We start from the raw sequence: 12725 nt of genomic DNA, 5'->3' as shown, positions 1-12725 counted from the left end.
TATGTATATTGAAAAGAAGTTAAATGTATGTGAGTTTAGCCAGGTGGTTAGATCACTTGACTTGCAATCCAAGAGTCACAGGTTTGAATCCCTTTTCCACCAAACATTCTTGCTTTTTTAGTTATGGGGATCTTACAAGGTGATGGTCAATTCTACTATTAATTTGTAAAAGAGTAGCTAAAGAGTTGGTAGCGAATGGTGATGATTAACTGCTTTCCCTCTAGTTTTTCACTGCTAAATTAGGGATTGCTAGTGCAGATAACCTTGTGTAGCTTTGCAAATTCAAAACAAAAAATAAATGGATGTACAAAAGTTCTTTACACTGTGGAGGACATGGTTGTATCTTAAACACTTTCTGATTCTGTTCTTCTTGTCAAATGTCCACTTAGGCCAATTCAATTGCTCTAGAATTCAGTTGACAAGCCACACTATTTTTTGATATTTCTGTTACTATAGTATCTATGTATAATTCACTTACACTGTCTTGTGAGTTACCACAGTTGTATCTTGAACTTCTAATAATCACCTGTCTTTTTGTTGAAGTCCATACAGGCAAGTTCAGTTAGTTTAGAATATCCTTTGACGAAATTAATTATTCTCCCTACCTCTTTCAAATTGCTGGCTTCACTCTAAAATATTAACTGTTATGCCTTTCACTCCTGCAATGGTTAACTCTATGTTTTCTGCATTTCTCTGACTGAACTTCATTTTCTGGTGACTTTATTCTTATTCTCTGGTCATAACTATTTATATATCTGTCACTTAGGCCTTCTAGAAATCTCCATAGCCTCGACATCAGTGAATTACAAACCTAAAATAAATAAATTAATAAAACTACACTAAACAAGTGTTTTATATCTGATGATTATCTTTGATAGTAGCCAGCAAATATTAGTGGATTATGTTTCCAACCAAAGGGAGGCAGTCCTTTTTGTTAAATGTTTAATTTCTGAACATCTTGCAATGGTCAAAGTTATTGCAATGATGGTACTAATGAAGCATAGATAATTATACTTCTGTATCTGGAAGGACATCAAAAAAGAACAAATGAAGAAATCCTAAGTCATATATAGCATAAAGACTACCTGCTGTGCAGCAATGTGGAACATGAACTTCACAAACTGGGAAATGCATTACTGTTGAACATAGTATCTGCCATTGTATATGTTTATAAGTGCAAGATAATGTACTATCATTACAAGCCATAGAAATGTGGTGGCCACTCTCTGAAACACATTGTGGTTCTCTGAAATGTAAGATAAAAGATGCTTCATACTTTTTCATAGTGCAGAGGTTGGAGTGTATCATTGGAAACATTGAAAGTAAAAGGTTTGGCCACATCTGCAAAGAAAATAAGAGGTGATGTAGACACTACCATTTCTGAGACTTATTTTAGTTCACTGTGCTTACTTTGTTTTATTTTTTCACAAATTTCATTTTTTTGTTTTTTGTTTTATTTATTTTAAATTAATTATCCCATTTATTTTGTTTTTCATTATGTTAAGTTTAATACCATTGTATTTGGAATTTATTTATGTTTTACCTAACTGTGTATAATTCTCAGTTTCTGTTATAGTCAGTATTATTTTGTATAATATTCAGTTTTTTTTTATATTGTATTTTACTACTGTAGTTTTTCATTGTATTAGACTTGTACATGTTTTAACATATGGGTTTTGTTTAGTCTACTTTCATGTTGGACTCCTGTGCATTATAGAATCCTCTTTGATTTATCCCATGTACAAGGATGATGATCTTGTGTGTCACCTGAGGATGTGATTGATGAAAATCATGAGTATGTTAGTTGGGTGCTTAATTTGTCTTTTAAAGTTAAAGTTCACACTTTCTAAAGCCACGAGGTAAGGAAATTGAAAATGTGGCTGTGAAAATATTACCAGATTTTATCCTCCTCTGAGAATAAACTGAAATATATTTATTCAGATACGTGAAGAATTTGTTTAAATTTTGTTTTTTTGTATAGTTATTCTACACTTGATTAATACTAATGGGAATGAGTAGTCATAAACTTGTGTTAATCATTACATCTGGCTAATGTAGCATGTCATCCTTAGAGCCTTTACTTTTGGATAAGTTTCTAAGTCCTCTTTTCTTTGAGATGTGTGTCATGCTGAAACAGAGGAGTGGTACAGAGGTTTGTGTAAGTTAGTATGAGTTAGGGTTAAATCTCCCTCTAAATATATAGTAATGATCTATGATTGTGGGATATTCCACTAGAGCTTTGATTTGAAAGTGTGCCAAAGACACATTCCTGCACTATTTTGTCACACGAAGGCATGGCCCTTTTTTCTTTGATTCAGCTGCTGAATTGTTCCAATAAAACCTTGGGTAGTGGCTTGTATTACAGTAATGACCATCGTTTTGTTATTGTGATTTTGAATAAGAATCTGTTGGCTTCAATTGTACATGAAAATAACATGGTTATATGATAGGATTACCATAACTTCTGAAATTAATGCATATGTGAACTGTCTACCTAGAGAGCAGATATAACCAGAAACTTTTCAGAGTACTAAACTATTCTGTGTGTGTGTATATATATAAAAGATGCTAACCTTAAACCAATAATATTGTTCTTAACCTGCATAACTACAGCTGAAAATTTATTATAAAAACAAAATGTTATCTTTGTTTTTCAGAAAGAATGTTAGTATCCCTGTGTTTGCAAATGGAAATATACAATATTTTGATGATATTCAAAGATGCTTTGAAGAAACTGGTGTGGATGGTGTCATGATTGCAGGTAAGATACTCATTTTTGTAATACAAACATTTGAAATCAAATATATCTATTTTCTAAATGTTAAAACCAAAATTATCAAATTATTAATTCTTTCATCTTTTAATGACCTTAATATGACTAAAATAGTTATATAATCAGTTTAGTAAAAACTTTAAAAACTATTTTCTTGATTAAACATGTTTGAATAGTTGAATGTTTTACTTTAACAGTCTTTAAGTGATTATATGTGGTTCCAGGTTCAAAAGGTAAGTTTTGATAATGTAAAAACAACCAACTGTTTTTGTGTTTTTATTAAGAGACTTTCCTGTTCTGTTGTTGATTAGCATATATGAAAGGAATTTTATAAATACAGAATTATTTAACATGTAGACTTTCATTATGATTGGGTACAGTAACATAAATATTTGATTTCTTTATACTGGAAACAAAACTTACTGTGGCATCCTAAAATTAAGAAAATATGGGTTTAAAAGTGTACATCACTGACATGACCAAATACTAAATTATTTGTTTCCATAAACAACTTGCAGATCATATTTATTGATCTAAATTAAAATGTGAATTAAAAGGATTACTTTGATTTATTTGAATGGAAAAACATTTAAACAGTGCACACATAAATGATATTTTCCACAGTTTTATAAAAGCACTTTAATGTTTACATGAAATTATAGGAAAGAGTGGATTGATTTGGTGCAGGAAACAAAGTGATAACTGTAGAAAACTTATGTTAGATCATATAACGTTGTTCTAAAGTTTTAACAGTGAAGTGGGTCTTTGTTGTGATATAAGTGCTTGTAATGTTTACTAAGTGCTGAAAAATAGGAATCAGTAAAGGTTTTTAATCACACTCTGCATTTTTAATAAAAACCTTGGTACTTTGTGTACTGTAAAAAAATTAATATAACTTCAATGTAACATTTGTTTATAGGATGATTTACAGAAGTACATGTGGCTTTTGTATGAAGTTAAAACTGATTAACTCTAATAATGCTTATGCACAGCTACAAGTTTCTCATATTTTAGTTAGCTTGTGTAAATGCTTACCATACATTATTAAAATTTAGTTTGTTTTCAATCCCTTTATATTAAGTAACTTTCAAGTTATGATTGATAAACGAGTTTGAAATAATCATATTTTGTTAAAGCTTTAAGCTGATAGTTTAGACACATGATTTTCAATTGTTGTTTTAAATACTTAAGCCTACAACTGTTTAGAAAGCTGTGATGAAAATAAGCATAGCAGTGCTGTTAAGGATATTTTAGGAATATAAATTAAATCATTCCTTTTCAAAAATTACACAAAAGTCTTTCTATTTCACAGAGGGAAATTTACACAATCCTGCTCTTTTCCATGGAATCAGTCCACCTGCTTGGAAGATGGGTCTTGAGTACTTGGAATTTGTCAAGAAATATCCATGTTCATTGTCTTACGTCCGTGGCCACCTCTTTAAATTATTTCATCATAGGTGGGTTTACATAAGTTGTGAGGATAACATTTTAATTTTAGGATTAATACTAAAAACTGTTTGTAAAACTGACAACAAAGATGATAGAAAGATGTAACACCTTTTATTCTTTTATTTTCTCACTTATTCTGAATGATAACTTGCACTGTACTTTAAGTAAAAGTAGACTTTCAAAAAACATTATTCCACCTTATGATCTTTCTCGAGTTTTGAACACTAAAGATAGTATATTCGTTTTTAAAGTACATGCTTATTAACCATTTAACCCTTTCCTACTGTACAGTGATATATTTCTTTATAGTACAAATATATACTGTGTTGTTGTTAGGCATAGGATTCTTCTATGGTGGGTGCCTCTGGCTTGTTGGCAGTAATTATAAAATCAACAAACAGCACTCTTTGTTTTCAAAACAATGTATATGTTTAAAACTAGTTAAACATATATACAACTTTTTTATGTTATGGAGATTATAGGCATATCATAAACACTATATAGTTCTCTTCCTGTTCTCAGAAGTCCATTTACACCAATTTGATAGAATTTTAGTTGTCAGCAGTACTAACTTTATCTATTAATATCTTGCTAGTATTTTATGTATAATTCACTTACAATTGTGGGGTGAGTTGCCACAATCGTATACTGCTCTTCCAGTAATTGTTTAGTCTTCTTCAAAATGTCCTCTGTTCCTTTTGTCATTCAGGCTGATTCAATTACTGTATAGTCCCCAGCTGATACAGTGGTATGTCTGTGGATTTACAATGTTAAAATCAGGGGTTTGATTCCCCTTGGTGGGTTCAGCAGATAGCCCAACATGGCTTTGCTGTAAGAAAACACACGTACAGTTACTTTATAACCATGCTTTGATGAAATAAAGTATTATCTCTTTTCCTACTTTTAATTTTACTCTAACATATTAAACATTAACCCTTTGTTAATCATTAAATATATCACCTCTACTGAAGTTGACTCCCTGGCAGAGTTTTCTTTGCAGTGACTTTATTCTCTTCTGCTATTGTTTTTGTCTGTCTGCTGTTTCCCAATCATCTTGTACTATTAATATATTGATTACCAGTGTGTGTGCTCGCTATATTCTTGACATCAGTTAGTTACAAGCACAACTGCCAATAAACATCTGCTTTTAACTGTCTTATAATAAAAAAAACCAAAAACTAAACAATCGTAAGAGATTCATTCACAAAATAAACTGATTAATAATATCTGTGCTAAATGGTCTTTTATATCATGACAAATGTTTTGTTCCATTTATTTTGTAACAAAGCAAAAATATGACGCATAAATAGTTTAGATTACTAAAGAACTCTTTCATCCTATTCTAAATTCAAATTTAGTCATTCTAACAACCTTTGTGATGCAAATATGATGTCAGAGTGAAAACATTCAAGATTTATAGGAAGATACTCTTTTCCCAGTTAGCTTGAAAGTATCCTAAAGAAGTAAGAAACATAACCTTCTTTATGTCAAATTTAAGTGTAAAGATACACTTGAATTGAACTTCTGATTCAAAGTTTAGTGAACTTGCTGACAACAATTGGACAAAAAAAAGTACTTTTTCAACTAGTATTTGATTCTGTTGTATAATAAATATATCTAAAATAAGAAATTGAAAATACTTTACATTTTTATATTTTTTAAATCACATTATATAATTTTAGTATACTGTTTTATGTAGTGATTTATCTATATTTAGAAGACTGTGTTCATTGTTGTAATAAAACTGCAGACAAATTCTAGAAAAGAGCTTAAAAGATGAAAACTTATTATGTAAACTGTAAACTTGATATCAGGCTATGTCAAAGGCAGATTAAACATTATGTTTGTGACTTTAGTGTTTATGCTTTGATCAGTCAAAAGTAAATATTTTAGTTTCTGCTCATATTTAATGAAATAACAACTAATTTGTGTAGACTTGACAAATATTTATATAATTATAAATGTTTCTAAACTATATTAGCAAATAGTTTTATTATCCACTTCAAAAGTGTTAATGTGACACTTAATACTGTGCAAGTTAAACATACATGTGCTGGAGAAAAAAACAAACTTTCATTTCCAAACCATCCTAAAATAATTTACCAGGGAACATCTTGTGTACATTAAAAATTCATAATAAGATGAATATCAGTTAATGTTACATATACAAAAGAAAACAATGAAAATGTTTATTTATCGAATATATATTTTGATATTTTATTCATACATCTAGGATGCTTAGCAGTAATTCTGAAGGCTTATAATGTTAAAAATTGTTTTTTTATATTCATGGTTGATATAACATAATTAGTCTATTGTATAATGTTATGTTTAATAACAGAACAAACATATTTCATTTTTATAAGTGCTTTATAAATGTGATTCTTAAAATATTGTTTTGAATATGCTGAATTTGTCGAAGGTGTATTTTTTGTGCATAAAAGTTGAATAATGGGTTGCATTTCTGGTGTATATAATTTTTATCAGTTATGTTATTGACTCCTAGTCATTCTTAATGTTATTTTATGCTTCATGTATTGATATACTGGATAGTTATGAAGAACATACTTTGGAATATAACTTGTTCTTTTATGATTAATTGGTAATGAACTAATACTGTGGGTTAAAAAAAGCCTTGCAGAATCATCCACATTTTTTTACCTTTTGATGGAAAAAACCATAACTTGTAAAAAAAAAAAAAAAATCACAAGCTAAAAGTATTAACTATCAATGGTTATATTTTGTAAAAGAAGTTGAAGTCTGTAATTTTCATTGTTGTTTTCATTTCAGTAATGTATGTTTTTTATATAATGAATTGCAATTGAATATCATGTAAGGAATTTTTTTTAGCTTCAAAATTTTTTTGTTTCAGTCTAGTTTTACCTGAAAATGAAAACCTTCGAGATGATTTAGCTAAAGCCAATTCTTTAGAATCTTTTTTTACAGTTGCTACAAAGATGAAAAAGAAATATGAGGTAAGTTTATTGAACATCAGATCTCTGTTCCATTGAACTTGCAGCAAAGACTACTTATACTGTAGTGATTTATATTTCATTTCTTAAAGAAATTTTTGTGACAATCCATTTATGCTCTATTATATATAAATCTTTTGTATAATTTATTCTTTATTTATTATTATAAAAGTAACTAAAATTTAAAAATAGGGATATTTTTCGGTTAATTAAGATTAGATTAGGTAAAATAAATACTAATATAAAAAAAATGACTTCTGAGGCACACAAGTGAACAGCTCAGAGTTGCTCGTGTAGTAAGAGCTACGTATTCTGTGAGTGATTAACAATTTATAATGGTGTGGATAGTAGTCAGTCAAAGCTCAGAGAGTAACTAGATAATAAAATTTGATTATAAATAGTTGTTTACTATGAGTTTAAAGCTAATTAGGATAAATGAAGTTTGATGTTAAAATTTGAAGTCATTCTAGAAAGAAAAATAGGAAGTTTTAGATTTATTTAGATTTTTTTTAATATTCTGGTGGTTTGACTGACCTTGTATAGAAATAGCATAGAGAAAAATAACAGATAAAATATAAAGTTTTACTAAAGACAAACATTTGAAATGTACTTAGGAGATTTGAGATTTTTGAGATAAAGAAAAATATTTTTAATTTTAACATGAAAATGACTTTGTACACAGGCTATCCAAAACAAATACTCAATGTATGTATCTGTGGACAAATCTTTATTTTAGTTGACTAAAAATATGAATTTTTATATGTGACAAACTGCCAGATTTCATGAAGATATACATACTGTATTATAAGTTAATAGCATTTAAATATGTTAAGACCTTTAAATGAGTGCAAAGAGGTCACAGAGTCAATCAAATCAACTAAGCCTGTGTTGAGAGTGTTAAATTTTAACCAATTGCAAAACACTAATTTTGTTGAACAGATCAGTTGTTAAGCAATAAAAAGCATAATAACAAAATGAACCAAATAACTGCAAGTAGATTAAGAGATAATCTGGACCTAACAATCCATACTACCTTTGATAAGAAACAGAATAGATGCTGTTTTACAATGGAACAAAATTATGCCCATAGGTGAAACAGTAAATAATTAAAAAAAATTGAAGAAAGAGAAGACAGAAATTTGTCACAGACAGGGTATTTATTCCATTTTTTGTTCTTATAATTATATTTATAATTGTCACCCCTCAGTGTGGATTCCTGTATGTGGTGAGGGGATCTCCCAAGGAAGGATCATGTTCTTTCAGTTTACCTCCTCTGGGATCTAAACATCCATCCACGTGTTTGCTGTGTGTGGTGACCTGTGAAGGGGAGGAGAGGATCCTGGTGGTTGAGGGGTCCAGCCCTAACGTACCAATTTGGCCTTGAATTCCTGTAGATGGGCAGAGTCAATTAGCTGGTGTATGTGGGCTACGTTCAACCAAGTACCAGTGATGGATGTTTGCAACAGGTGTTGTGGACAATGTACCTGATGCTGATATGTAGGCATAGTGCTCACAAAACCCTGATGTTGCTGCAGTGTCCTTGTTTGGCATTGTCATGCATCCCCTTATAGGGCTCCATGGTAGGTGGAGTCAGTGGTCACTAAAAAATTCTTTTTTATATTATGGATCCTCCAAATAAAAGCTTAAATAAAATAGTGAAATAACAGTCCATAGGTAAATGGACATGTCTTGAGGATTCTGAGCAGCAATCTTCAACACCTGTAACACATCTACCTCATTTTTTTATACCACATTCTCCTTCAGAAAGACCTGTAGTGCAGATGTCTCCCATTTTCCCTCTTGTGGCTCAAAAGTTGCTGTCCACCACTTCATCTCAGATGTATGATGCTGCACTCCATTCCACTACTACAGTGGGAATGCAGATGGATCTCTCTGTGCATCCAAAAGGATCATTCTCAAACCAAATGAAAAATCTTTTGACCTCTATGGTTAAAAAAAGTTGAGGAATCAATGTTAACACCCATCTCTGTCCCAAACATACCTTCCAGCAAATTCCAAGATTCACTTTTTTTGGTTTTGGTTATGGGCATTTCCTTGGGTACATCTTCTCCCACTCTAAGATGCAAAACAATCATTTGTTCACGTCCTCGGTTGCTACAATCCTCTTCTAACTAAGATCTGCCCAGTTGATCCAGGGCAGGATCCACAGAGATCAACAGACCTCCCTCAAATAAAGACAATAAAGAAAGAAGACGTGGTCATAAACAGAAGGGCTCTTCACCCACTTAGCCTACACATAAATAAAAATGGCAGCTTTGATACAATGGAACTGTCAAGGTTTCTGTTCTAATCTGGATGACATCAAAGTATTGATTGCTTTTTACCATCCTGTATGTCTTTCATTACAGGAAACATTTCCTAAACCTGCTGATACAGTCACCTTTTAGTAGTTTTTGTTGTACAGAAATGACAGGCTGTGTGATGGACAGGTGCATGGAGGGGTGGCACTGTTAATTGATCAGCCCACCCTGTCTTTGCCACTCGACACAATTTTGGAGGCTGTAGCCATCAGTGTTTCCTTAGTTCACACCATCACTGTTTGTTCTCTCTACCTGTTGCCTGGAGAGACCTATGATCAATCAGCCCTTGATGTTCTCATTGAACAGTTGCTGTCTCCCTTTTTATTCCTGGGGTTCTTTAATGGACATCATACCCTCTGGGGGAAGTGCTGATATTTATGGGAGGGGTCACTCTGTAGAGCATATGTTCTCCAATCACAACCTTTCTCTTTTCCCTACTGGTTATTGTACTTATTTTCATGCACCCAGTCAGTCCTTTACTGTTATTGATCTCTCATTTTGCTTCCCTTCACTATTCTCCCACTTTTCATGGAGGGTTGACAATAACCCATGAGGAAGTGACCATTTTTCTGTAAGTTTGAGAGAGACTGAACAGTTTGATGTTCTATTCTAAAGATATATCATGCTCTTATTCAATTGAAGTGAGACCATTGTTTGTTGTGGTTTGGTGGTTGTGTGCAGAATACCTTTTCAGCTTCTGTGTTCACTGCTGAACTGTACACCATTTCTTTTGCCCTGGATCACATAGAAGCTAAGCAATACTCCAATTGCACTATATATGCTGACTCACTTAGTTCTCTACTGGCCCTGTAACCACTTCTCATTAGTTCTCACTTTTCTCACCAATATTCAAAACCAACTAGCCCATTTCTCTTTGACATCTACTGTCCATTTTTCTGGATACCAGGCCACATTAGTTTTCGTGGGAACAAGCTCGCAAACACTGTAGCTAAATATGTGTGCTTATGCACTATCACTGCTGTGCCTGTTCCATACATGGACTGTGGACCTGTATTCAAGGCTCAGCTTCATGCCAGTTGGCTGTTGACTTGGAGTGAGCAATGCAAAAACAAGCTTTCAAAATAAAACTGTCTATTGAACTTTGACTGTGTTGCTCCCTTAAGTATCAGAAAGAGAAAGTTATCCTAACTAGACCATGCATTAGTCACAGTTTTTAACTCAAAGGTTTCTTTTATCTGGGACTGATGCAACAATGTGTTGTCTGTGTAACACTCGGGTCACAATAAGCCACATTTCACTGTCTTGCCATTGTTACCGCTCTCAACAACAGCACCATTTTAAACATATTTTGTCCCAAGGTTTATCTGAACGTTAGACAGTATTATTGGCTTTGGTGACATGGTCCACCTTAGAAATGTTTTTAGTTTTTTAATGGCCATTAATCTTTTTAATGCTGTTTAAGTTTTTAACTTATAAATTAGACTTTTTTTGTGATTCCCTTTTAAGAATCAAAGTACATCTGATTTGAATTGAAATTAGAAAATGGCTGTAATGTCAAATAACTCAAAACCAGGACTGGAAAGACCAACTTTAGGTGCCTAATGCTGCTCGTTTGAACTACCCATTAGTCATCCTGGCAAGTTATAATAATTAACATTTTGCTACAAGTCTTCTAAGATTTGTATTACTTTACTTTCTGAAAGTAGCCATAACATCAAATAACTCAACATCAAGATTAGAAAGGCCAACTTCAGGTGACTAATGCTGATTTTTGAACTTACCCATCAGTCATTGTGGCAAGTTATGATAATTATAATTATGCTACAGAAAGTTCTTTACAACTTGTATTACTGTAGTTTTTCTCTTACCGCTGTAGACTAGATGTAAAAATTGCATTTAATCTGTTTATCTTTATAACTCAAAAATTAACTTTTGTCTTGTTTTATCTTCATTTTCTTTTATAAATTTTGATAATTTTACTTTAATATTAACTTTTTACCAGATATTTGGTGCAGATAGCTTAGTTTTGCTGCACCATAAAACACCAAACCAACCAACTATAATTGCCAAATAAAAGAATCTCTTTTTAGATTAAATGAACATCAAGGTTACTTTTGGAAGGAAGATGAAAAATCTAATTTAGTGTTACATGTTTACACAACAAAACACAAAATTAATTTCAGTCAATCAAAAAATATTGCAGAATTCAGATTCTTTCACCAATACAAGAGGATTGACAGATATATTTAAACATAGAGAAACACATTCTCAGTAACAAAAATGTGATATGAACTCAACTATGTTAAGAAGCTATTATTTTTTTAATTCGAGTTAGTACCTTTATGAACCTTGAACCTTCTGGGGTGTTTTGAACCTGAAATTATAAGATGCTGAGAAGAGTTTTCTCCATCTCTTTTTTTTTTTTTATATGTTTTGTTAATTCTTATGTACATGATATTTCATACATTGTTATGCTGGTGTGTTTTGTTTTTTATATAATTTTGTGCTTAGTATTCTTTGAATTTTTAATGTGTCATAACCCATGGTGCTGTTAGAGATTGGATTGTGATTTGAAGATAGTGCAAACAATGTAGAGCTACACATTTAAATTTGATCTTCAAAATTTACACCTGTAAAATAATTTATATCACATAATATGATATATAAGAGTTCTAGAAAAAGAGTTGTGTGTTTTACACCATCAGTCCTTAATATATAAGATGTTACCAAAATATTTTTATAATAATTGTTCTCAAAGAGTTTCTATGTTTTGATAAGAAAGCTTCAATAATTTTTCTTTTAAATCATATTTAACGATTATCATAAACGATAAAGAATTATTAATAAATCTTACCGGATATTTACTTTTTTATAATAGGCTTAATGTTCATCAGATATATCTAAAGTATCTGTATTATAATTACATTTGAAGGCTTTCTTGAGCAAAATGTGCACAGTTTTAAGTTTAAAGATCTTATGAATGAAAATGTGTTTAATAATAAACAAGAGTACATTTAGTAGGTTGTTGGTAAGATCCACAACTAGTGTAGTGAAACAGTAGTTTTAAGTTTCTTTGAACTTTTTAGTCTGTCCTCATGCTATAACCTAATTTTCATCTGTGAAATTCTCAACAAAATATATAATGTTTTAGTTTTGACAAAAACAACAAACTAACAGCATATTTATGGATGTTATTAAACAGTAGTGGCTTGAGAAATCTTTGAACAAAGATTGTTACATGTTTTTGTA

At 31.2% G+C, this 12725-nt stretch overlaps 1 protein-coding gene across 1 annotated transcript in view; it reads left to right on the top strand.

The window, feature by feature from the left end:
• Positions 1 to 12725, top strand: part of Dus1 (Dihydrouridine synthase 1) — a 47223-nt gene that overhangs the window by 16642 nt on the left and 17856 nt on the right. The window contains exons 5-7 of the mRNA XM_076467033.1: positions 2658 to 2761; positions 4086 to 4230; positions 7095 to 7197. Of these exons, the coding sequence (XP_076323148.1) occupies positions 2658 to 2761; positions 4086 to 4230; positions 7095 to 7197 (352 nt within the window). The remainder of the gene's footprint in view (positions 1 to 2657; positions 2762 to 4085; positions 4231 to 7094; positions 7198 to 12725) is intronic.

Source organism: Tachypleus tridentatus, chromosome 11 (assembly GCF_004210375.1).
Source record: "Tachypleus tridentatus isolate NWPU-2018 chromosome 11, ASM421037v1, whole genome shotgun sequence".
NCBI lineage: Eukaryota > Metazoa > Arthropoda > Merostomata > Xiphosura > Limulidae > Tachypleus > Tachypleus tridentatus.
The sequence above is the reverse complement of the archived record's forward strand: the minus strand, read 5'-3'. Positions and strand labels throughout refer to the sequence as shown.